At 41.0% G+C, this 27,614-nt stretch overlaps 1 protein-coding gene across 1 annotated transcript; it reads right to left on the minus strand.

Moving 5' to 3' along the window:
* Nucleotides 1-3: 3 nt before the first annotated feature.
* On the minus strand, nt 4-27,411 carry lamc2 (laminin, gamma 2). The gene is made up of 22 exons (XM_066681657.1): nt 27,277-27,411; nt 18,128-18,304; nt 17,578-17,701; nt 17,373-17,464; nt 17,156-17,287; nt 16,343-16,532; nt 14,337-14,449; nt 13,470-13,685; nt 12,735-12,908; nt 12,346-12,579; nt 12,064-12,200; nt 10,545-10,683; nt 9,584-9,789; nt 9,405-9,478; nt 8,734-8,871; nt 8,002-8,143; nt 6,268-6,417; nt 5,573-5,684; nt 4,638-4,831; nt 3,387-3,545; nt 3,203-3,302; nt 4-1,227 (listed from the first exon to the last, which is right to left on the minus strand). Exons 1-22 carry the CDS (start codon nt 27,341-27,343, stop codon nt 974-976), a joined length of 3,324 nt encoding a protein of 1,107 aa, XP_066537754.1. The 5' UTR covers nt 27,344-27,411; the 3' UTR covers nt 4-973.
* Nucleotides 27,412-27,614: the final 203 nt, after the last annotated feature.

Raw genomic sequence — 27,614 nt, forward strand, 5'->3', positions numbered from 1 at the left:
TACAATTTTCAGTCGCAGATGCAGCATATTAAGATTTAATTACTGACATTATAAATATCTGGTTATCAAACAAACAAATGGTCTCATTTATTTTGTGCACATCACATTGATATTAATACAAACAAAGACATAAATATAGTTAGTTACAACCACTCACTCATATGGAAGCCCTTGAGTACAAGGGGAAACCAATTTTAATATATGTTCTTGAGATTAAGTTCCACATTTTTTTTTCTGCCTATATCACACACACAAAAAAAGTTGAAAACTTATTTCTAGCATCACGTGTACAATTGTAGCCATCATATTTTTCCTTCTAGTGAAGTGCGCCTGAGGGTTCCATTCCATTATCTGTAACCGCTTATCCAATTTCGCCTGAGGGTTAGAGGGGGGAAAAAGACTAACAACATTACCCCCCTCCCCCTCATGCGTCGCCAGAACATGGGGAAAAGGTTTGTGAGGTGCTAGTTTTGCAGTTGGACTGCTCCCTTGTGGTCAAAGCTGGTACAGTGTGCTGATTCTTAGCTCCTAGCTCCTCAAAAAAATTCCCCCATGTTCTGGCGACGCATGATGGGAAAAAATAATTCCACCTCCACCTGCTGGTCAAAACAGCCGCACCTCATTAGAAAAAAAATTGGAAGGAAAAAAAAACTATGCTTTTGATGGCTAAAATTGTACAGGTGATGCTAGAAATATTTTTCCAACTGTTTTTGGTGTGTCTCAGAACCATACATTCAAATTTATTTTCCCCTTGTACTTCAGGGCTTCAGTGCACACACACCAGCAGTTAAAGTTACAGAAAAAACACTATTCAAAATTAAAATATCAATGCTTTCGTGGCCTAGGGTTGTCTGTAACAAACCTGTGAAAGTGCTGCTCAAGGCTCAGTTAGAGCAGCACTCTAATTCTGAGATTTTTTATTTATTATTTTTGCAGTGATTTGGATCTGTAATCCATTGCTAAGGCAAGTTCATTAAGGCCTCTCGTTAGGCGCTGTGTTATAGCAGCCTCTTGGAATGTTCTGGCGAATCTGCTCCAGGTTTTGGATGTCGAGAAGGATGGTGTCTATGTCACTGATCATACGATTTATGGCGACCCGCTGCTGAACTTCTTTGTCTTCCAGCTCCTTGAGTCTGGGCCTGAGGTTTTTCTCCAAACTGCTGCGGCTGTCTGCGATAGCGTTCTCCAGATCCACGACCCTATTCTCATCAACAGCACCTGGTTTTCCTGTGAGAAATGCACATCGACTTTAGAGCCTGTTCACACCATGGCTGGACTTCAAAATTACATTTACATTACGCCAATGATTCACAAGGCATTCATATCGCTTTGGCGTTTGGTGTGTGCTGCTGTAAAATTTCAGTTTCAAGGGCAATGAATCCCTAATCTTTCACCCTACCCCTCTTACCACACAAACAATTGAGATAGACCTAACACTAGGCAAAATGGAGGGGTTTTAATGCTGGGATCAGATTACACAATAGTTTTGTCTTTCATGACATTCATTTGGCGGAACTAGGTGTAGCAGGTAGTGTCACAGTCACGCAGCTCCTGGGTTCGAGTCCTGCTCCAGGTGACTGTGAGGAGTGTGGTGTGTTCTCCCTGTGTCTGTGTGGGTTTCCTCCGGGTGACTGTCTGTGAGGAGTGTGGTGTGTTCTCCTTGTGTCTGTGTGGGTTTCCTCCAGGTGACTGTCTGTGAGGAGTGTGGTGTGTTCTCCCTGTGTCTGTGTGGGTTTCCTCCAGGTGACTGTCTGTGAGGAGTGTGGTGTGTTCTCCCTGTGTCTGTGTGGGTTTCCTCCAGGTGACTGTCTGTGAGGAGTGTGGTGTGTTCTCCCTGTGTCTGTGTGGGTTTCCTCCAGGTGACTGTCTGTGAGGAGTGTGGTGTGTTCTCCCTGTGTCTGTGTGGGTTTCCTCCGGGTGACTGTCTGTGAGGAGTGTGGTGTGTTCTCCTTGTGTCTGTGTGGGTTTCCTCCGGGTGACTGTCTGTGAGGAGTGTGGTGTGTTCTCCCTGTGTCTGTGTGGGTTTCCTCCGGGTGACTGTCTGTGAGGAGTATGGTGTGTTCTCCCTGTGTCTGCGTGGGCTTCCTCCGGGTGACTGTCTGTGAGGTGTGTGGTGTGTTCTCCCTGTGTCTGTGTGGGTTTCCTCCGGGTGACTGTCTGTGAGGAGTGTGGTGTGTTCTCCCTGTGTCTGTGTGCTCCGAATATCCTCCCACGGTCCAAAACCACACATAGGTAGGTGGATTGGCAACTGTGTCTTGATCCGCCTCCCGACAACTAATCTGACACAGCGAAAGGCATTTATTGTCTGTAACCGCTTATCCTGTTCAGGGTTGCGGTGTGTCCGGCAGCAAGGCGGGAACATGCCCTAGAGGGGGTGCCAGTCCTTCGCAGGGACATGTAACAATCAGCCATTACGTTATGATCATGTCTTGTTTCTACACTCTAGACTGTAGTTTATCTTTTGCTCTGCATACATTGTCTGCACACTTTCACTCCAGTCAAGACCACCACAGATCATGTACGATTTGGGTGGTGCATCATTCTCAGAGATGTAGTGCCACTGACATAGTTGACATAGTTGTTTTAGTTTGTGGATCAGACACAGCAGTGCTGCTGGAGTTTTTAAACCCTGTGTCGACTCTCTGTCCACTCTGTGAGACACTCCTCCTTCGTTGGTCCACCTTGTAGATGTAAAGTCAGAGACAGTAGCTCATCTGTCGCTGCGCAGTGTGTGTTGGTCGTTCTCTAGTCCTTCATCAGTGACACAGGACGCTGTCGGCTGGATGTTTTTGGTCGGTGGACTGTTCTCAGTTCAGACACTGAGGGGTTTAAAAACTCCAGCAGCACTGCTGTGTCTGATCCACTCGCACCAGCACAACACACACTAACACAGCACCACCACGTCAGTGTTTGAGTTCAGTGCTGAAAATGATCCTACCTGTCCTGCTGGGGTCTTAATCAGAGCAATAATAGGATTACAGTCTGAAACTGTAGAACTACGAAATACTGCAGTGGACAGTGGAACTGAGAGAATGGACAGTGAGTGCAGAAACAAGGAGGTAGTCATAATGTCATGGCTGATTTGTGTGTATATAAGTGATACTGAGTGTATTGTGTATTTTGTAATGTGTAGGTTAGTTTTCTTACTCATGTTCATTGGTTCCTAAAGACCATGCAGTGCATTTCAATACATCAGACTCACCAAGTAAGTCTAGAAGGTCTTTGACTTTGTTGAAAGCATCTCCAACAGCTTGTCTGGTGTTGATCGCACCTTCGTACACTCCTTTGGCATTTTGATTAATCTGAAATGAGAACAAAAAAATGGATCAACATGCACACTGATAAACCGGCAGTTTCATTTGAGTGCACATGGTGTGGCGTCTTACCTCTTCAGCGAGTTTTAGATCTTTGTCTGCGTTCTTGTTCTCTTTGGTGATTTGGTTGATGCTGGCATCTGCCTGAGCCTTCAGGCCCTCCATCCCTCCCTTCAGCTGTGTGGCTGTGCTCAACACATCCGAGAAGGGTGGGAGGGAAGCAGACATTTTCTGCGAAGAGACACAGAGAGCAGCCACTTGAGCTAATTTATCAATTCATTATTTGCATGCCCTGTTTTTTTTTAGAGTGGCCTTGCGGCTCCATTCAGTCAGTGCATCTTTGTTCCAAAGACGCTCCATTCATTGAAGCCACTGAAGCGTGAGGGCAATAGACTGAAAAAGAAGCCCTCAGTCTTTTCAAGAAAGCACTCATTCTTCCATACGCATGCTAAATTTAGGCTGTGTTTTGCCTGCTGCTAAAACTTTGCATGTTGTATTGGGGAACTCTGCTTAAAGACACAGTGGCAATATCCCAAAGAAGATATTGAATCTACACCAATTAGCCAAAACAGTAAAATGGCCTCCCATTTCTACATTCATTGTCCATTTTATCAACTCTACTTACCATATGTGCACTTTGTAGTTTTACAATAACAGACCGTAGTTCATCTCTTGCTTTGCGTACTTTGTTGGCCACCTTTCACCCTGGTCTTCAATGGTCAGGACCAGCAGAGGACCACCACAGAGCTATGATCTGGGTGGTGGATCATTCTCAGTGTTGCAGAGACACTGAAGCGGTGGTGGTGGTGTGTAAGTGTCTGTAGCACTGTTCATACAGACACAGCAGTGCTGATGGTGGTTTTAAACATGTGTAGACTCACTGGCCACTCTTGACTCTATTAGGAAGTCAGAGACATTTTTGTTTTTGTTTGTATTAGTCACTGTGTTAGGACACTTGCTCAGGTGATAGGTGCTGTGTCTGATCCACTCCCCACTCCCATACAGGGAGAACAACAGGTGATTGTCACTGCAGTGCTAAGAATGATCCACCACTCTAGTAATTCTATCCCAGCAGTGGTCTGTTGGGAGTCCTGATCATTGAAAAACAGGGTGAAATGGGGCTAAAAAGACATGCAAAGCAACAAATGGTCCACAGTCTGTAATTGTAGGACTGCCAAGTGCACATATATGGTAAGTGGAGCTGATAAAATGGAGAGAGGGCATAGAAAAAAAGAGTTTATGGTAATGTTATGGCTTAAGATGATGTGTGCATGGAAAGTTATTAAAAGTGCTACCTAAAACACAATATTCAGTTTTTCATACCTCCACTTTGCTCAGAGTGCTGTTTAGCTTGTCCAGGGTGTCCAGGGCATCCTTGAAGTTGCTCTGGTCGCTGAGAATGTCTTGAGTCTTTTCATTGTTGGCCAAAGCCTGCTGAATGGTGGCACTGATGATAGGCAGTTTACTTAAGGCCTCATCAGCCAAAGTTTTACTACTATCGATCTGGCCTTCAAATCCTAAACAAACAAAAATAAGATCAGCTGTTCATGAAAACAACTCCTACAAAAAAAAAAAAAAGTAAAACAGTAAAAACAGAATATTTTATGATGGTTGTATTGAGACTGTGACTTCAGTGTATTTAGAGGAGTTTATTTGTACTGGAAATTATCCTCTCACAGTAGAAATTTTATTGCGTTAAGGAAGATTTTGGGAGTGCTGGGCTAGGTTTTGATTGTATTGGGAAGAGTTTTAATGTGCCTTAAGCAGTGGCTGCCTTTACAATTGGTGTAGGTGGCTACTTCCGTAACCTCAAAACGTAGGACATTGCAGCCCAAAAAAGGAGGACATTATCCAGGAAAAATGGGTAATTTTTAATCTCGGTTTGTTGACGGTAAGGGGATAAATGTCTGTGGTCCATATTTGCACACCCTTCTGTAAGGTTTATGTAGATTTGCAGCTTTGCCTTCACACTTATTTGTTAATAATTATTCTTATTTCTCCATGCTGTGCTCCTCACTGAAAACACAAGGACCAGGGCGAAGCTTCTGCAATAGTCGGTAGGCAAGCTACTATGTCACATATCGCTGTTAAACCAATAAAATATAACAATATCAGAAACATCTGACCACCACCTCCTGAAATGTCTGAGCAATGAGATTAAATCATTTTTAAGTGTTTTTAGGTGTAACAATATAATCCTGACAGTCAAGACATATAAAGTGACTAGATGTAAATTGTGACCCAAACCCTGTCCTCACCTTTGAGTTTTTCCAGAGCCTCGTTCACACCGTCCAGTTTGCCAAAAAGCTTTGCAGCTTTGTCCGCTTCGGCTTTGGCTGCATTAGCCCTAGCAAGCAACCTGTCCTGCACCTTAGAAACAAAGCAGAATGGGTTACATTGTGCACAGTATTACTTATGGTTTAATACAGGCTATTCAATTGTGGTACTGAGCAATCTGTAATATATTTGCTGTACTAAAATCATACAATGTCATGAAAGTATCATCAGAGATTAAGGAATCATGTTAACTTGAAACACTAGCATGTGTGACAGCAGTGCTACAGCCGGTATCTATTGTTGTTATGGCCTGTGCTCCCACCCTCGGTCCAATCGCAGTAAAGGTCACACAACACAGGTTGCTAGGTATGACAAAACCATGTGTTTTACTGAAATGATGCACGATTTTCTGTGTAAATAGCTTGATAACAGCATATATTTTTTAGCTTTAACAGTCCAAAATTCTTGAACTCATCTTTGTGCAAGTTTGTGTGCAGTTGTGCAGTTTTTCTCATACTGGCAACCTGCATCAGCTTTGCTGCTGGGGAGGAATAACTCTCCACTGTTTTGAATGTAGAGTGCAAAGCTCATTTCAACCAGTTGCTGCCAGTATTACCGACTGCTCCTTTAAAACTCATGTGGCCAATATGTTTGTGTAGGTGAGTTTGATCAATACCTGTTGAGCACTTGTAATCTTATTCAGCAGGTCTCCTGCCTCTTTCCGGTCAGCTGTAACATCCTTCTGCAGCGCCTCATATCCTGACACATTACCGTTTAATGAATCCTTCAGAGTGTCCAATCTGGTAACCAGTCCGGTAATATCCGTCTGTAGAGTCAGAAAGCATGATAACTCATAATCAGCTCATTAATGGTTCAAATGCACATAAACACACACACCAGAATCTGAGCGCACACACACACACAGCTCCACATCTACTGGGACCTGCTCCAGATTTCTGACTCTCTCATTATTATGATTCAGCTGATTCTCACATTTCTTTTAATATTTCTCTTCTTAATTGCACTTCATTTCAGAGTTGTGTTATAATACACTATATTTCCAAAAGCGTGTGGATTTCTGTTCATCTGACTACACTTGTCAAGTTATTAATCAAATTAATCATATTCAAAGGCGCCTTTGCAGCAATAATACCCTGAACTTCTATAGGAAAAATATAGATACTGAAATATTTGAGGATTTGTCTGAACTCGATTTGGAGAATCTAAGTAAGGTCAGGTACAGATATTTGATGATAAGCTTTGAAACACAAACACTACAGACAAAGCTCCATCACTCCAGAAATCACAGTTCTACTTTTCCACATTCTAGTGTTGAGGGAGCTTTATACATCTAAGCCAGGGGGGCTGAGGGGGAGGGTGAAGTTACTTTTTTAGACTTTTTAGAGTCAGGACAGAGTCATCGATTAATCACAGTTTACAGCAGGGCTAGAACAGTTTATTTGAGGTTCTGTGCTCTTTCTGGAGCTTCTTTAGCCTAACACATACACAAAGAACCTACTATTCTTTTGTTCTAGCTACTGGAAACTAATTTATGCTGGTGACAACATACCAAATAATTCCTAATTAGGTTTGCAAAAATGAAAACAGAGGTAGTGTCTCAGTCACATCTCCAGGGATCTGCAGATTATGGGCTCAAATGAGTCACTTGCGTCACTTGGTGGCTGCAAGTAGTTTGGTGTGTTCTCCCTGTGTACACGTGGGTTTCCTCCGGGTGCTCCGGTTTCCTCCCACAGTCCAAAAACACACGCTGGTAGGTGGACTGGCGACACAAAAGTGTCCATAGGTGTGAGTGTGTGAATGAATGTGTGTGTGTATGTGTCGCCATGTGAAGTACTGGCTCCCCCTCCATGGTGTGTTCCTGCCTTGCGTCCAGTGATTCTGGGTAGGCTCCAGACACACCGTGACCCTGAACTAGATAAGTGGTTACAGATAATGAATGAATAAACATGAAAACGTGTGTGGAACAGGGCCATCTTTGCTGTGGGTTATGTGCAGCAGTAGCAATTACTTGCTGCCTGAGCTCATCTGGGCTCACAGGCTTCAATACCCAACAGAATAGAAAATCACCTGCTTTAGGTCATAACTGACATTGACCTTGCAACACTTAGGCTGATGTCCATTTTTTGAACGGTTTTGTCCTCAGTGTGTGCACCTTAATGTTGCTGAATTAGTGGTTAAAAAAGCGTCAGCACATTTTATAAATACAGTGTAAATGATTTTTGATTTTATCAAATCATTAATGTCATAATCAATATTATTTAAATCTCACTGTATATGCTGCATTACAGGTTATTGAATGTTTACACCCCACACAGTCAATATAGGACCTTTGTATCACTTCATAATACCTTCACACTCACTGTCATCATTATCACTCATAACTCAGTACCTGAGGAGCGGGAAGGTTCTTCTCCAGGTCAGATATTTTTTTCAGAGTGTCCAGTGCCACTTTGCTTTCTGCCTGAGCATTATTCTTTACAAGAGCAGCCTGCTTCTCCATGCTATCCACTAGAGATATGTCTTCCTGATACCTGCCACAAAAACAGCAAGGTATTACACCATCTATTATTCATGTTTGTTCATGTAAATAACAATGTAAACAAATGTAGAAATTGGAAATAAATGCTATTTAGGTTAGCATTTAATGGAGCACTATGTAATATTTCGTAGATTTGCTCTTGGTTTCCCCCTACAGTTGCAGAGTGTAATACATTTTTCATCACTGTCAGAGGGAGCAGGGTGGGGGCTGGTTTCCTACCCTCCTTCAGAAGTTACATACTGCAGTTTCTGCAGTGCTGAGCCTGGAGATTCTCCATATCCAATATCAGTGGAGTATTACAATGATTTTGAAGCTGTAATATTATAGTAGATATACTGTTTCTATAACATTGACTAATAATTCTCATTGCCTAAATTTTCCAATATTGCCTTTAAAAAAAATATATATATATATATATATATATATATATTTCTGTCAATACGAATATGATTCAGAGTTTTCAATTGAAAACTGAAATTGAAAAGTCCATTACTTTAAGTGTCCTGACACTGAACAATTTTGACTCTGGTGCAGACTGCTGAGGGTATGATTAGAGGGCCTGGTGTTGCCTGAGTCACTCACTGGTTTTTGAGGCCCTTTATCTGCTGTTTGACTTTGTTTTCACCATTGACGATCTTGCCCACAAGAGCCAATGCTTTCTCGGCCTCTGAGAGAGAGCTATGGGCTGTCTTTTCCACAGTTGCTGCCTCAGTCTGGTGCCTAGAAAGAAAAACACAGTGATGTCAGCCATGTACATAAGGTCAAATTAAGCTGTGGGTCTTTCTGTCAGAAAAAAAAGAAACGCTAATCCTGTTTGATCCTTTTTATTTAAAAGAAATTGCAAAAACCAAGGTGTTAGCCAAATACAAAGCAGCACACATAAAAAACAATATACAAACAGAAACAAACATATATATGAAGGACTAAAATGGAACTGAGTGAAAAAACATTTGTTTTTATTCTCTAAAATATTTGAGAAGTAAAATTATACATATTTGAAAATAATTGGCAAAGTACACATTCATTAATGTAATTCTCCAATAAACCTGAATGTGCTTGAGTAAACTGTCATTGTCCAATCAAAAACATGTATCTTCAAAACAGAAACTTTATAGGAAAAGGAAAAATCCTTCCTAAAACTTTAAAAACTTTTAATGGAAGTTTCAAAGGAAGTTTCAATGTATTAAAATAATGTATTACAACTATTTGACACACATTTGACCCAAGCATAAAAAAACTGGTGCTTCACTTACTGGTCAGCGAGATCCATGGCTTTTTGAACCAAAATATTCATGTAAATATCACCGGCATCACTTAAGGGGAACTCCTGAAATACAATTGCATCATCTTCAATTTCTTAGATCTCTACATCAATAAGGGCATAAAAGAAGCTGGTAGCTTAACCAGAGAACTATATATTCAAAAAACTTACAACTTGGTCTATATCCTGCGAGGCCTTTAGCAAAGTCTGTCTGATGTCACGGATGAGTTTCTGTATATCAGTCACTTCTTTGGTGTACTGCTGATCCTGCTGCACAATGTTGTCTATGGTCTTAGAGACATCCTGTATTCTGCCCTTCTGCCTCGCCTGGGTATCGCTGAGGGCTGACAGTTTACTGTAAAGAAGCCTCTCTGCGTCTAAATAACAGAAGAGTGATAATTAAATGAGTATATTGCTAGTATTTTTTATTTGTATCTATTTCTTAGTTTTGTTACTGGATGTAATTTAAAGATTAGTTTTTGGTGGTGAAATCTGATCTGATTTGTGTCTGTAGGTCTGTTTTTTAAATGTCATGAATCTCATGCTTTCAGAGCCCACATTAGCAAGTGTGTCAGAGAACACATATTAACGTGGTTTGTGTGTGAGTATTAAGATTGGGGCGTGCAGTTTGCACAGTGCTAATTGGTGGGTATAAGCTACCATTACTTTGAAACTCCAGTATAAATCTAAATAAGCAACACATGTGTTAAAGGACTACATCTGGTGTAAGGACAAAAAAAGATTGATTTTAAACTAGGTGCCTTGTATTGAACTGAGCACTGTTTCTGAATTTGAGAACTGGAGCTCCCCCTTCTCTTCTCAGCTTTCAAGTGATTCAGCTCATAAATGACTTGATAATTAGATACAAATATGACTCAGCTGAGAAAGCATGTCTCTGTAGCTGGACTTGGGTACAATAATTAGCAAAATGTGATTAGTGTTTACTTACATTTATTCAAGCACAGGAAATTGGCTTTCCTGAGAATTCTTAAATCCTAATACTTCTATGACTACTCACGTTTATTAGTGAATTCCATGTTAGCTGTTCACATTCAGTTACCAAATCCTTTTAGCATACTCTTCCCACTTTTGATGATTGCTTTGCATGTAAGACAATGAGGAACTAGCTTACCACTGAGAGTGGCTGCTCTCTCCTGCATGGACTGCACCATTTCTTCAGAAGCTTTGAGTGTTTTCTCCACTGCACCTCCAGTCCCCAGTCTGTTAAAAAGACCCTCCAGCTCCAGGAGTTTCTGTGCATACTTCTCCATCTGTCCATCACAACAACACCAATAAACAGCCATTAGTCCTTCTGCTCAATTCTCTTCTGTGAAACAAATTAATACTAGTTTGCCAATGTTCTTTTGTGTGTGTGTGTGTGTGTGTGTGTGTGTGTGTGTGTTTTAAAAGTTAAGGTTAAATAAGGAGATTCCATTTTAGGGGAATCTGGTTTGACGTCTACTCCTGGGGAGATTCTTTTGCAGATTAGTGTCAATGCTGTTCGCTGATTTCTGGCCTAATGCCACATTTAATTCCGCCCACACATCACATCCAGAGCACAAAATCATCTCCTCAGCAACCTAGAGTTACATCACCCTCAACAGGAAAAAATAAAACACTTCTACTACAGACTGAAAACTCCTCACTGGGAAAGACACAGCTTAGTTTCTTATCTATGGTAGCAAAGCATGGAAATTTTCTGCTATGCTATGTTATGTTTAGGGTTTTTTTTACATTCAAATATGCAAGTTTTAATTTGCATGTTAATCTCATTAACTACATTTATATGTATATTTAGTGTCATAAAAATAGGGTATTCTACCAGACACTGATAATTAATTAAATTATAATATTTATTTCAGCAAAAGAAAATGACATGAAGTAACATGTCAGTTATATATTACTATATCCACATTTTAGACAAGCAATAGTTAAACTACTCACTGCAAAGTCTGTAACTGCAGTATTCAGTTATAAAATGTCCAGAAATGCATCACTAAAATGCTCCCATTTAATTCAAGATTAGTATATTGTCACACGCTGATTAAACACTCAGACCATGTTTATCAAGCAGTGTTAAAGAAAATGACTAAGTGTTAAAGTCAAAGCGGCGCTAAGCAAAATGACAACTATTCCATTTGTCTTAAATGACTGGTGGCACTGCCCAGAAAGCTAATTCTTTAGACAGGTGAGTGGATGAGCTGCTGTTAACATCACGGCGAGACATGTCACAAATTAGTGAGCTGCAGGTAGAGGCAGACTCTCACTAATCCCCCTTGTCACACTGCATCTCGCCTGCCTAAATATCACAGCCTCTGGTGCTGGCTAAACCTCATTTCCTACTAGGCCTGTCTGTGAATGGGTCATTACTCTTGCAGGACACAGAGGATGTGGGATACTGTAACATACAAATACAAATTGGGGCAAATTGCCAGAAGTGTAAGAGTGCATTAGTGTAGTCTAAAAGGATGTGAATCTGCAAAGAAGCTGTTAATAATAAAAGGAAATAGACAAAACATTGCAAAAGAATAGTGCCTCTTAGTCCATATATTAATATTGTTAAATATTTTTGGGTTTTTATTTGATCTGAAATATGGAGCTTGACCTAAGATGCCTTTAGAGGTTGTAATAAAATCATGAATTTCCCGCACCTTGTTTTTAACAGGGTTGAAGCAGGATGGACATGCGGATCTCTCACATTTGCGGCCCTCAAAACCTTCTTTACATTTGCACTGTCCCTGATCACTGCAGGACCTCGACTCTGACCCCTGCAGGTTACAGTTACAAGCTGCAGATAGAGACAAACAATAAGCCATTTTTTAACACCTACACATTGCAATGCCTTGAATCAAGCTCTAACGTATGCTGCAGTATCTGGGTAGTCACTGACTGATGAGATTCATTCATATGTTATTTGGATTTGGCCACATTACCCTGGCAGGTGTCTGTGGGTTTGCTGTGGTAGAATCTTTCCACACAGTTCTCACAGAAGAAGCCTATCGTGTTGTTCAGACATTTTAAACACTCTCCTGTGAAGCGGTCACAGTTGCCCACGGCATTGGGGTCTATGTGTCCATTACACTGACAGCGTTGGCATGGTTGCCTAGGGCCATTTTCTCCTTGGGGGTCGCCATAGAAACCGTCGTCACACTTTTGGCAGCGAGAGCCTGTTATAAGCGCAAGAAAATAAACATTGCAGCATATTCACACTGACTCAGCCTTCATTTAAATAATCTTTATTAATACATGTATTAAACAAAGCAATAGAGTTGTTTCTTTACTTATAAATCTGGAATGACATTTTTATCTACACGTTACTCACCTGTGGTCCCTTCAGGGCATTTGCAAATCACATCCAAGGTCCCTGGTGTAATCAAGCAGGAATAGCCTTGGGGGCAGGGACACCTCAAGCATGTGCCAGGTTGCCGAGGATTGTCATAGTAGCCAGTGGGACAGGGCTGTCCTTTAGGTGTCTCATCAGCTGGGTAACAATCTCCTGTAAAGCGCATGCACAGAAGAAAATCTTAACAAAAATTGTTTCTTCATGTAGGGTTATGTAGGGTTTTTGGTATTTAATGTGAAGCAATAAAAGGAATACATATGTAATATAGTAATATAACGAATGAAAATGAATGCACTATTATTCAAACATTTGGAATCGTTTAATAATCTTTCTTGTACCTAATAGTAAAATATAATATAAACTGGAATATTAAATGTTACTGAAGTAGTGAAGGTGTACATACAAATAATGTTGAAAGTATTTTTTGTGTGATTTTAATTCATAATACAAACATAATCCCACTCTTTTGTCATTTGATATTCAACAAAGAATAACCTAGAATTGTGAACAATGTGATTTCTATCAAGAAACAAAGTGCTGCAAAAGCATTGTTCTGTTCCTGGGGATAATATTGTATCCAAAAGTAGGTGTGAGTTTTGGTTTAGATGATTTACAGATTGGAATTTTGATGTTAATAAAATTAATAACATTTTATTCAACAGAAGCCATGTGTTTGTGTGTGTGTTTTCTCAGCTGAATTGCTGAGCAGTTTACCAGTTTCCGGATCACAGCTTCCTCCCCGACAGGTACATGGCTCACAGGGGCTCTGTTGACCTTGACCAGGGAAACGTCTCTTATACCCTACAGCACACAACTCACAAAACTCGCCCTCATAACCTGCTGGGCAGCGGCATTTCTTCACCCAATCTGCAGGAATGCCAGGACCCAGCCGAGCCGAAACCAATGTCACATTGTCCAGATAACCACGTCCTGAGATTAAGATATTGGAACACAAAATGTAGATTTAGATCACTTAGATTCATGAAGCAAATCATGTCAGGAACGTTACAAGTGGGCTATCGGCAGCAGTTAGTCACAAATATTTTTAAGTTGCTGTACTTGTGACTTGTGTCAGAGACATTGTGTACAGCTGTAACATCTACATAATAGCAAATATATTATCAATATCATTTATTGGTAGTGAAGGTTTTACCAATAGTCATTCATTCAGTGACTGTAACCGCTTATTCAATTCAGGGTCGCAGTGGGTCCAGAGCAGGAACACACCCTGGAGAGGGCGCCAGTCCTTCGCAGGGCGACACACACTCACACATTCACTCACAACCACGGACACTTTTGAGTCGCCAATCCACCTACCAACGTGTTTCTGGACCGTGGGAAGAAACTGGAGCAACCGGAGGAAACCCACACATACACGGGCTCGAATCTACAACCCCAGGACCCTGGAGCTGTGTGACAGAGACACCACCTGCAGCGCCTTCGTACCCCTTTTTTAAAAAATATTATTTACCCAAACTCTGATACTGCTATAAGTAATATGTCACATACATTGTGAAAACACTCATCTCTGAACCATACCTCTGAAATTAAATTTGAGCGTAGCTTGTTAAGCATACTTACCATCTTCCCCAAATGTGGCCCGAATCTTGATGGCTGTAAGGTTGCTCAGCAGTGTCTGAAACTCTATAGTTGAGAGCTGAGGCTTCCATTTGCTGCCAGGCTGTTCATCCAACCTATGGAATAAATAACAGTATATACATTTATTAATAAAACTGTAGATCAGAAAGTCTTAAATCGGGGTGGGCAATATGGGCCTAAATTTATATCACGATATTTCAGGGTATTTTGGTGATAACGATATTCTTGGCAATACGAACAAAATACTGAAAAATACTTGTATTAATTTTAAAAACAGACTATTGCAACTAATCATATCATGTTATAATAATATGAATTAAATAATTAAAAATATTTAATATATATTAATAATATTAAAGGCTTCTTTCATTTATAATATAATACCATGGTTTAGAGTACATCTGATATTTTATTAAAAAAAAAAAAAAAAACACCTCCACAAGCCACTCAACTTTTCTGGAGCAAATTCCTCCACCTCAGAGCCACTTTCCACTTCACTGTGGCTAAACGACTCATGTAAAGAATGTATGCCCTATTAGGGGTAACTGCATGACGTCATTACATAAATAGTCTGAATATCACTAATATCAAGATTATTTTTTTTTGCGTTTTTAATAATTATGACAATACTATTGACAACAATACTATATGGCACTGCCCTAGTCTTAAACATCATGTACAATCATTGGTCACATTTTGAGGTCCAAAACACTTAAGTGTCCACTACTATATCTACTCCTTTTTAGAACAAAATTAATAATCTTACTTTTACTGTATTTATGTTTTTGTATTAATTGTAATTATGTATAATTTTATACAAGTAACACACATAATTTTAATAATAATAATAATCTTAGTTGCCCAAGACTTTGCACAGTACTGCACATTCATTCGTTCATTGTTTGTAAGCGCGTATCGAGTTCAGGGTCGCGGTAGGTCCAGAAACTACCTGGAATCATTGGGCACAAGGGGGGAATACACCCTGGAGGGGGCGCCAGGCCTTCACAGGGCAACACACATGCACACACACATCCACTGACACTTTTGAGTTCCCAATCCACCTACCAACTTGGACGTGGGAGGAAACCGGAGCACCCGGAGGAAATACATGCAGTCACTGGGAGAACACACCAAACTCCTCACAGACAGTCACTCGGAACGGGACATGAACCCACAACCTCCAGGTCCCTGGAGCTGTGTGACTGCGACACTACCTGCTGCGCCACTGTGCTGCCCACTACTGCATATTTAGATGTTTATTTTAAGTGCTAAAAATAAAAATAGCTCATTTCAAGCTCATATATTACATGCCCTTTGGCAGGGGTTAGAAAATAAATTCCTTTTGTGTATTGCACCGTATTATCAACACCTTGTGTAACACTTTGGATTTCAGCCCAGACACTTTCATATTTCCACAGTGCCATCAGTGCCATGTCAGTACTTGTTTTTATTTATATATATTTTTTATATTTCTTTAAAGTTCTTTAAAAGCTTCACTCATGTGACAGACCAGGTTCTGCAAGAACTACACGAGCCAAGACCTTGGATCTTACAGACACACCGCACCCTCTGAACTTCACATAAATATATATTTCTAAGAAGCTCCCTGCAGTTAAACACAAAGCAAGAGGTAGGTAGGTGTGGTGCTGCTGATTTTCCCTGTATGGTAGGATCTTCTATAATTTATATGCAGTGAGGCCCAGAGAGCATGCAATAGAGTTTGCAAAGTTAGAAAAGACATAAAATGGAATCCTAGTTGAATGATTGATATTAACACTTTGATTTTCATGACTCATAAATTTAGTATGTGAAAAACTGGTATTTTAGCTTAGTTTCCATATATGGTCAGTGTACACTAAGGAGTGCAATATAAGTTTTAAAAATTAACCAATAATTACATTTATTTTCAATGAAATGCCTTCCTAAAACTTAGATTACTTGAATAATTCTGAAAATATTATTATTATTATGCCACTGTTAATAACTACCTGAATGTGTAGGTGATTTTCTTTCCACATGGTATGATGGTCCTGAGATCTCCCAGGGAGGCAGACACCTTCAGTCCTGCTCCCTCTAACACAACATCTGAGGTTGAGGGATAGCGGACACCTCTGTCCAGGCGCAGAGAGAAGGAGAAGGGCTGGCCGTAGCTAAGAATCTGGTTTCTTAGGAATCGGGCTGAGCACAACACAACACAGAGAATGTCAGATAGGCAACAACGAACTATTTTTTTTATTCACATACCTGACGTGGGGACAGCAAATATGTGTGATCTGCAGAATTATGGACCAGGTGTGTACAAAGGTATCCATTTGGTAGTAAATCACGTAGGGCTGGACGATACTGCCAAAATTTATATCTTGATATATTTCTTAATTTTGGCCGATACCAATATGAACAATATAAAGCCACAGAAAACTGCCCAGAGCAAACAAGAAACATGGCATCACCATCAAATATTATTCTCTTGGCTTTGTCAATATTAATATATATAAAAAAAAAACTTTATAATGATGTCTGAAACTTGCCGTGTAATGTATATTGAAACTATACTGTATATTGAAATATTGAAAATTAGTTTAAAAATCATATAATTGTTATTTAAACATTTGACATTGTGATATATATGGTTCCTGAATTATTGTCCAGCCATATTTTCAACTGCATCAACTGAACTTTCTGATGTATTTTTATCTGTTTTAATAGCATTCAATAAAACATTCATAAGCAAAGTGTATGAGTCATTGCCTTAATAACTATGAATCTAAATGAGAGGTCAGGAATGTACACCCTATTCTCACCTGGAGCTGTGAGGTAAACAGGTAGCACATCTTTAGAGATGACCTCAATGTCTTGGTGCAGAGGGGACCAACGGAAATGCACCTGAGAAGGATTCACATTCTGAGCAGTGACCACTCGCCATCCATCTGTCCCTGTGACAAAGTTTTCACTCAATCACTGCAATGTTTTCCAAATGTTTTGTAACTTTTTATCCATATAAAACAACGTCAGACTCACCCTGATCAAACACTGAAGTGATGTTGTAAACTGAGTAACCTCTTGCAGGTGTGCATTCACTTGAATGGCCGTTACAGAAGCAAGTGTTTTGTCTATAGACAAAATGGAGTACTCAATTAAGCGTTTTTTTTTTGTTTTGTTTTGTTCAATATATCTGCACTTATCCACAGTGCAGAAGTCAATATTCATAACATTCCTTGCTCACCTTTGTGGCTCACATCTTTGGGCCGTGATTGGAGCTCCGTTAGAACACTGGTCACACCTGGACCCCTGCACACCCAGCTTACACACACACTGGCCCCGGCTGTTACATCCTGGACCAACAGAGCCTAAATAAAGCAAAATAATACATTATAAGGGAAAGGGGGTGTGGGGGGTGGGTAAATCAAACATCCTCAAGGTGTACAAATTTTGCTTATATTCCCCAACTACTGAGATATTGTAACTGTAACATAAATGATTTATAGGTTCCTTGTAAAAATGTTTTTATTATGTGGTCAGAGTAATGAATGGTGATTAAACACTTTTTGGTTAAATTTCTCTTTAAGAACTGTAAAATACTTTACTTAATACAAGCTGTCCGATGGCTGATTCATCTCATTAGGGTATAACATATTTGCCATTTTTCCTTCTCCTGTAAAGTTACCTTTTGCAGATACAAGGTTTTTAATCCAACAGTGACCACATATTCTATCCATTCCAGTGGGGTATTGATGGATATTCAAGTTGTGATCCTTCACCAACAGACCCCTCACCTGCAGTGTTGCAGTAGCAGGGCATACAGCGTTCTCCTGCTCTCTGATGGTAGTAGCCCTCCTTGCAGTTCTCGCAGTGTCTACCTTCAGTGTTGTCCTGGCAGTTCTCGCAACGCAGCCCCTGGGAGTCTCTTACACAGTAAAGAGCTTTACCATGACACACACAGCTTGCAGAAGCTACAAAGATAAACAGCAGTGATAACATTTCATTTAAAACAACAGCAAGAATTATATAAAGCTCCAGTGTAGTACGTGGAACAGTGAAATCTCTAAAATGAATTACACCCCTGAAACTAGAAATGAATATATGAATATATTAATATGTAATTTTCATGTCATGTAGTATTCTGTAGAGCATCACTGCATAGTCTCTATGTGCAATATACAGTATGCACGAAAGACACACCCTTTCTTATTCATGCACTCAGCTACTTTAGAGTGCATTCAGTGTAGACAAAGTCTACATATATGCCTAAGGCCACAGTGCTCAATGCCAGGCATTGGTTAGGGAAGTATTAAGCTCCTCATCATTTCATTTCTGACTTTTTAATTTATAAAAGTATACTTTAAGTACATTTTATGTGTAAGAGTTTTAAAACATAGCTACTTTACACCTACGTTTATTTTTGTACTGCAACTATACTAAAAAGTGTATAGGTATACTTTACTAGTTCTTCTATCTTACGTATAATTGAAAAGGATTATAATATGAATTAAGCCTGTTATAATACTCTCAAACCCAACCTGGTACCATGGTTAAAATGTACACAGTTTAGTAAAACACCAGTTCCTGGATTTGTTAATTGTATATGATAGACATAAAAATATCTGGCAACCCAGAATGAATAAGCAGGCTTAAAACTTTGCCTAAACCTAACCCTAACTCTAAACTTACCCTTAATATTTAACTGCAGAGTCCAGAACACTAGAACAGCAGTGTGAGTGTAATACTATCGCTGACAGAAAACACTGTTTTCATAGTTACTAAATAAGTTGGCTAAATAAGATAGAATTCATGTGTATGTTGTGAAACAGCACCACCAGTGGATGCGGGCTCACTTAGTAAACATACAATTACTACAAATTATGATGAAGCAAAGAGTCCTAAGCGAAAATAAGTGTTGTTTTAAGTGCATAACCAGGCGCTGCTGTCAGTTCACTGGAGTCAATCTTAAAGTTTAAAAATATTAATACTGTCGAAGCTAAGAGGTTTATGTTTGTTGGTGGCATCAAGTTTCTAATCTGTTCTAGGTAGTTTATATCAACCCTAATTTAAGAAATATACTGTGATATCAATTTTGCCCACATTGTACAGCCCCATCTAACATCAACATGTAATCTGAAAGCATTCACTTGAATTTCTGGATCAATAATTAATGAATTAATTAATGTATGTATGTATGTATGTATGTATGTATGTGTGTGTGTGTGTGTGTTTGTGTGTGTGTGTGTGTGTGTATGTATGTATGTATGTATGTATCTATCTATCTATCTATCTATCTATCTATCTATCTATCTATCTATCTATCTATCTATCTATCTATCTATCTATTTATTCCCGGAACAGCAGAAGCTGTTACTGCAGCAGAGGGGGCCATCTTTGGATAAATATTTTGGTTTCGGAAGAAATTTTGGATAAGAAAATGCACATAAACTCTTGGCTATAAAGTGTGTATGAGACAGGAAATTGTCGTAATATTTGAATTGAAAATAATACAACAATAAAAACTGTCCAAACAAATGTGAGTGAAAATAAGTGCTATCACAGCACTACACCACACCCTGAGGTGGGCTCCTACATTCTTCCAGGTACAAGTAATGCCCAATGTACTATTAGTCAAAGCCACAGACTATTTAGTGAGGGAGCTGAAAATGACAGAGGATCATGGGGAATCTGTAAAACATCCCGGCCCATCAAGGGTCGCCATGTTTAAAGGAAGTTAACCACAGCTGTGTCCACACAAGATCACCTCGGATTAAGAGAAACAAATTTACTTTTGTTGTTACACTGACTACATGAGACTTTAAGGTTAGGTTCGGCAATAAGTACTGGCTTTGTGGGATGAGGCAGGTTTTCTCTTGTAGTCTGTTTACCGCAGGTCTGAGCCAATCAGTGTGATCAGGTGTAATCAGCATGATGAAGTGCACACCTCATCCTCTCGAGGCAGACATGCTGTACTTACTAACACCTTCATAACACAGTGAGTCATTATTGCCCAGGTCGGGGATCAAACAGCTGTTTTCTTCAATCACCATGGCAACTCCACCACAGAAACCGTTGTAGAGAACAAATATAACAAAAACAGTTCGCTCTCTAATTCTGTCCCTGTTTAGTACCATTGTCATATTATACTAGTAGTACACATATTATCTTAGTGACTGCTCCTTTAAATGAGAAAGAGCTACATCTCACATTAAGTGCGACTGCCCAGGAGCAAGGAGCAGAAGCTCTGGTTTTTAGATATATTTGATTGGTTTTCTTTCTTATTCTATCCATTCTTTCTTTCTTAATCATTACTATTTTCACTGTTACTTCACTCTTCATGTCTGTTTAACTCAGTTTAACTTTGTGCTCTCAAATAAATGCATGTGTTGTGTTTGATGTGTTGTGATTGATGAGGACAGTTCTAAAGTCTCTGCACACTACATAAAATGCAGCACAAACTCTGAATATTTAATTTTATTCTATTTTATTAGAATAATTAGGCAACCAAAAAATGGTCTTTAATGTGCACATAAAGTTATTTATTTTGTTATTATTATTATTAGTACTAGTAGTAGTTTTAATAATTGAAGTTATACTATAACAGAATTTTGGGAGTTGGGCCACGCCCACGCTCCTCCCCCCAGGCCTATTTATACCCTTCAACCTCACGTAATCTCCATGACAATCAAGTCGCTAGTCTTGCGCTTCCTGCTTGCGTCACTGAATTGCCAACTGCTACCATGGATCTCGACCTGCTCGCCTCTGACCACGAGCTCTTGCACCTGCGACGCGGCGCCGAGGACGCCCCGCGAGGGCCTCCCTCCCCGGCTCAGTGCCCCCTGCTGGTGCCACAAATCTGGCTCCTGTCTGCACTACTGGGCCCGACCCTGCCCCGACTTCCGTTTTTTCTCGTTTGTCTCCCCTTTTACGTGCTTCTGATCTTCCTGCTCTCTCTCTCCCTGCTACTACTTCTTCCACCTACCCTGTTTTTTCCTTTTCATCCCAACCCCTTCCCTCTTCATCCCAACCCCTACCTCTCACGGGCTTGCAGTATCCCGTTCTTTATTATACCGATTCTATCTCCGCAGGTTTTGCAAGTCAACCTCTTGCTCCGGCGCCCCGAGCTCCCGACGCCACATTCTCTCTCTTCACCACTGCTCCAGCTCCTCCTCCTCCCAATGCTCGTGTCTTCAATCCACCCCTGGTGCAGCCCACCCTTCGTCAGCGGATTCTCCAAGGTGCGGACGTTGACCTGTCCTCTCTATTGCTTCCCTCAGCTTCCTGTACAGCACCCCGCTCCATTGACATGGGGGACGTGACCCTTTCATTGAAGACTTCAGAGCACAGAGCTTCTAAGCTTCTCACAACTTCCGAATTTGCACTCGCATTTTCCCTCTATCGCGACGTGGTGTGCTCCTCCTTCCCTGCCCGCAGGCAGGAATTGGACGATTGCCTCGCCATCGTCCTCCACCTCGCAGTCCGTTTTGGAGGCTCTGGTTTTTATGACTACCATCGGCTCTTCTCTGCACGGGCCGCCGCCCGCTTGCAACAGTGGAATATTCCATCCTACTGGGGTGCACTCGACTTGGAACTCTACTGCCGCATTTTTGCTGGCCGAACTGCACTTTCCTGTGGGTTGTGCGGCAACCCTTCTCATCCCACTTCTGCATGCTCCCAGGTCACCCCGGCGCCCACTCTGGGCCCTAACTTTTCTTTCATCCCTGACCAGGCCCCCAGTTCTAGTCACCAGTTCTAGCTCCCGTGATGCCCGCGGTAGACGCTTGTTCTTTCTAAATGGCTCCATGATCTGCAATAATTTCAATTTCGCTGGCTGCTTTGCATCTTCCTGCAGGTTCCTTCATGTATGCACCTACTGCGCTCAAGCCCACGCTCGGCCAAGCTGCCCCAAGTGGCCGCCTAAGTTCGGTAACAGCTGACTGATCCGTTTTCTCTCCACCCCTGTCAACGTTCCTGAGCTCGCAAGCTGCCTCTCGTACCACCCTGACCCTGCATTCGTATGTTATCTCCTTGATGGTCTATTGTTTGGTTTCTCCCCAGGTTTGGTGGTTCTGCCCGTCTCCTCGTTCCATGCCTCCAACCTTCTCTCCGCCGAATCGGAGCCTGATGTGGTTACTCCTCTTCTGGCCAAAGAAGTCTCGGAGGGTTTTATGATGGGCCCCTATTCTTCCCCCCCATTTTCTACTTTCCGAATTAACCCCATCGGCGTTGCCACTCGAAAATATTCTGGTAAGAAGCGGCTCGTCATTGACTTATCAGCCCCGCGCGGTTCTTCTGTGCCCCCAATAAACAGTCTCGTGCCCAGCTTGGAATTTTTCCTCTGCTATGCTCGGGTCGACGATGCCATATCACTGATTAAGCTCCTTGGCCGCGGCACTTGGCTGGCTAAAGCGGACGTGGTCTCCGCCTTCAAAATCATTCCCCTCCATCCTGACTTCTGGCACCTGTTTGGGGTGAAATGGCGGGGACAATTCTACTTCGCAGTTCGACTGACCTTCGGCTGTAAGAGCAGCCCCAAGATTTTTGACACACTCGCCGAGGCTCTTTCATGGATCCTTCTTAACGTCTATGATGTCCCGTATGTGGTACACCTCCTGGATGATTTCTTGGTCCTTGACTCGCCGTCCTCCCCTCCGGCCCGCTGCATCACTTCTCTCACTGCTGCTTTCCATCGCCTGGGCATTCCTTTGTCTTCCGAGAAAACCATCGGCCCCGGCTGTCATTGCTGCAGTTCTTTGGGGACATGAATGGACCGGTCGAGTTATCCTTCTCCATTCAGATAATGAATCAGTCGTTCATATTATTAATAAAGGACGCTCCAGTTCGCTCAGTCTCATGCCATTCGTCCGCCGCCTCACTTGGCACTCTGTCGTCCATCAATTTCTATTAAAAGCTGTTTACATTCCTGGTCACATTAACCCTATTGCTGACTCTCTTTCTCGTTTCCAATTTCAGTTCAAGCTATTGGCTCCACAGTCCGACCTGCATCCTACTCCCGTTCCACCATTTTCGGAACTCATCTTCCATCTTCCCACACACTCAGCAATCTGACGCTAAGATCCCAGGATTTAATCCTGAAATCTCTGGCACCAAACACCTTGTCTACTTACTGGACTGGATGGCAGTTCTTTTGACGCTTCCATCATATACACTCTATACCGTTCCCTTCTTCTGATCTACACTCTTTCACAGCATTCCTCTCATTCACTAGCTCTCAATTTTCTATTCGTTCATCCACTTTAAAAAGCTATACAGCCGCTATTAATTTATTTTTCAAACTGATTTACGGCTCTCCCCATCCGTTTACTAATCATCACCAAGTCACTCTGTTTCTTAAAGGATTAAGAAGAACTGAACCTCATCATCTACCTCAACGCATGCCAATCTCTTCTCACATTCTTTACAGCTGCCTAACTACCCTGCGATCCGGTTACGTATCACCAACTACCGATGCCACCCTCGAAGCCGTGTTCCTTTTAGCGTTTTTTGGCTTCCTCTGTTGCTCTGAATTCACAACCCCGTCTTCCATCCACCATAATTCTCTTCACCCTTGTTTATCTGACCTACTCATACTTGATACAAACACACTCGTCTTTACTATTAAACACAGTAAAACAGACCAATTTCACAATTCTTCTCAAATATTTCTCTTTAAACTCCCTTCCCCTATAAGCCCCTATGAACCTCTTACACGCTACCTCCAGCTTAGATTATCCCAAGGTGCCTCCCATTCCGATCCATTGTTTACAACCGAATTGGGTTCGGTCGCCACTCGCCACTGGTTTCAGTCCCACTTACGACAAATCCTTTCACGTAGTAATCTTAACCCATCACATTTTTACGCTCACTCTTTCAGGATCGGTGCTGCCTCTACAGCTTACCATCAAGGCCTTTCAGATCATACCATTCAGACACTAGGCCGATGGACCTCCCAAGCACATCATTTATACATCCGCACCCATATCCGTGATGTTTTCGAAGCTCACCAACGTATCGCTTCCCTGTAACTTTTGGGGGCCTGGTTCTACACACGCTCAAAACCGCGCCCCACATGAGTCCCCCCACCCCGTTCCAAACTATAGGGTGTGGACCATACTAGCAAATAATAAAAATAACCTAAGAATGTTTAAAAAGTAATCATCATTACACACTTCTCTTTCTGTTTTTGCTGCAATAACAGCTTCTACCATTTTGTGAATGAGGTACACAAGCCTTACTCATCTACTCAAGAATTAGTTAAGTCAGGGATGGATCTTGCATGATAAGTTCTGGATCACAAAAATCATAAAACACACTCCAGATCATCCCAGAAGTATTGATAGAAGTTCCATCACTCCAGAGAATGCAATTATAGCACAACACTGCTCCAAAGCCCAACGAAAACCCCACTGGCTGCACTTAGTTTTGAGCATGGTGACCGTCCAGAGTCAGTAGTTCTAGGGTGTCCATTTATTATCAGCAATGTTTATCCTTGGGAATTGCATAGGCTGTATGTGTGCAACTGAACCACTGCATCAACACAAGTTTTATTTACATTTACATTTAAGCTGTATTTTATAATTGCTATATTATAAAACAGTGAGGAAAATGGTGCAATATCACATCTCTGTGAGTGGCATATGAAACTCTAGAATTTGCATTTAATACAAGTGTGACGTTAGCGTCAGATAGGTGTAGTTAATGGCTACATTAAAGTCCTGATCTTAAGTCTGTATTAAAGGGGACATATTATACCTCTTTTTTAAAAAGTTAGTATAGGTCTATGGGCTATGCAAAACATGTTCATGAAGTTCCTTGCACAAATCACTATCACATAAAGAGATCCCCAGATCTATTCTTGCCAGTTTCAGTCCCTTTCAGAATTTGTCACTCTGTCACTTATTATGCAAATAAGCTGTTGCTGGCCACACCCCACCTAGCCCATGCATTTGTCTGATTTGTAGTAAACATAACTGTTTATTTTCCAACTTGCAGATTTTGAGTCACCTTAAATGATGCAGTAATTTTGTTCAGGAAAATTTGCTGAAAACGCAAATAACGGAAATCTAATATTAGATAATTTTCCTTAATAAATATATGACAATGTATATTATTTTTGTCTTATTGTTTATTTTTAAAACTTGTGTTTGAAAATCTAATTATGATTAAGTTCCTACTCATGAAACATAGAAAAATCTGAAGGGTTCACAAACTTTCAAGCTCCACTGTGAAATGTGGTTAATCTGTCAGACATAACATCAGTCTAAGGTTTTAGTCATAAGAGATAATGCTGAAATATAAGACAAATGCCATGAGCTCATTAGCTTACACACGAAGAGGAGCCAAGTTAAATGTCGCCTTGTTTTATTAAACTGTAATTATATTTGTCAGACTATAATAGTGGAGAGTATAATCAACTACTCTACACACATGTAACATTTGAACACGATAAAAACTAGGCCTAAAATCAGAACTCAGTTTAACATTTCAGGTACAACATTCTGGGTTTCCTCTGGGTGCTCCAGTTTCCTCCCACGGTCCAAAAACACATGTTGGTAGGTGGATTGGAGACTCAAAAGTGACCCTAGGTGTGAGTGAATGTGTGTGTGTGTGTGTGTGTGTGTGTCGCCCTGTGAAGAACTGGCGCCCCCTCCAGGGTGTGGTCCTGCTAGTGTTGTGACAATACCAAAATAACAGGAAGAAATAACAGGAAAAGTCTGTCTCTGGAGCAGACGAGCCGCGTCGAGGGAGCTGTGTCTCCTGAAGCTCTGTCTCCGGGAGCAGAGAAGCCACGGAGAGAGAGCTGTCTCTCCCGCTCATGGTGAGTTCTAACAAGCTGTGCTACCCGGTGAATCTCTTCTATATAAAGTAGCTAAGGTTTGTACAGAAAGTCGCCGATGCTAGTTGGGTTTTTAATTTTTTAAATAACTCGCTATGAGGTCTGAAATGTCACTAAATCTAGCAGCAAAATCATTAAGTGAGGGAGAGTAGTCAAAGCTCTGCTGCGCTTATTTTAAAACACTCCTTCTTAAAGTACCGGTACTCAGTATATGGGTATTGTACCGTTTTTAATGACAAAGTATTGAGATACTTTTCTAGTACCGGTATACTAGTTCCTGCCTTGTGTCCAGTGATTCAGGATAAACTCCAGACCCACCACGACCCTGAACTGGATAAGAGGTTACAGACAATGAATGAACAATTGGCTGTGTGAAAATGCCCACTGATGAGTGTGTGTGTTGCCCCAATGATTACAGTTACACTCCAGACCCACCTCAGCCCTGATCAGGATGAAGCCGTCCTAATGAACATATGAATGTACAAAATGAAGTGGGATGATTTCCTGTACACAAGCCCTGTTTGTGATTCAAAACTAAGTTGACATTACTAATGTTCTAATGGCTGAGTATTGTCAGACCATCACAATATTGTTTCAACACTGAGTGGGGACAAACTCCATAGAAATATCCTTAAATTAAAAAAAAAAAAAACATTAGATGAGCTGCTGTTCTCACACAAGCATATCCATCTTTAAACATTACATTCAACTGAGCTAAAAAAAATTGCAAAATCCAATTCCAAAAATATATATATATAAATAAGGGACTATAGTCTATCTGTTGCTCTGCATACTTTGTAATCCCACTTTTACCCTATTCTTCGATGGGCAGGACCAACCACAGTGACTTTTTTTTGACCAGCCACTGTATAAGATATATACAAACATTTTTCATTGTTTTGAAGCTAAATCACATACACGTTTCCTCTCAGACGTGAAGAAATATTACACTGGTTATCTACATTTACCTTTACAGTACAACATTAAGTAATCTTTGTTAATGTAAACGATGTAATATTAGGGTAAATCGAATACACCACAGATACCTGACAAAATAGCTCCTTTAAGATATCCATAACTTGACAAAAGAAAATAAATTTCACTCACGTCGAAATGTTCCTTCAACCGAAGACCAAAAACAAAACGCCAACAACAAGATCCAACCGTTCTTCATTTTCCACAGACACAAGTAAGGCCGTCTCTCTCTCTTCCTCTCACTCACTCAATTTGTGTGTGTGTGTGTGTGTGTGTGTGTGTGTGTGTCTCTCTCTCTCTCACGTTTGTGCTCGCCTCGCACCTCGCGCCCGCCTTTAAATACTCTCACCGTGAGCGCGCGCGCCCTCTGACCGCTCGAGGCACTTTTCTGACGGGAAATGTAGCTAGCATTTTGCATCTTTTATGCTATGTACTGATAAATCCTGGAGTTTGATATTCGTTGTGGTTTA

Source organism: Hoplias malabaricus, chromosome 9 (assembly GCF_029633855.1).
Source record: "Hoplias malabaricus isolate fHopMal1 chromosome 9, fHopMal1.hap1, whole genome shotgun sequence".
Taxonomy (NCBI): Eukaryota; Metazoa; Chordata; class Actinopteri; order Characiformes; family Erythrinidae; genus Hoplias; species Hoplias malabaricus.

Coding starts and splice junctions, on each gene's coding strand:
- lamc2 (XM_066681657.1), bottom strand. CDS start 27,343: ATGAAGAACGGTTGGATCTTGTTGTTGGCGTTTTGTTTTTGGTCTTCG. Junction 16,533..17,155: donor TGTTTACCTCACAGCTCCAG/GTGAGAATAGGG, acceptor TGTTGTGCTCAG/CCCGATTCCTAAGAAACCAG. Junction 12,909..13,469: donor AAGCTGTGATCCGGAAACTG/GTAAACTGCTCA, acceptor TGCGCTTTACAG/GAGATTGTTACCCAGCTGAT.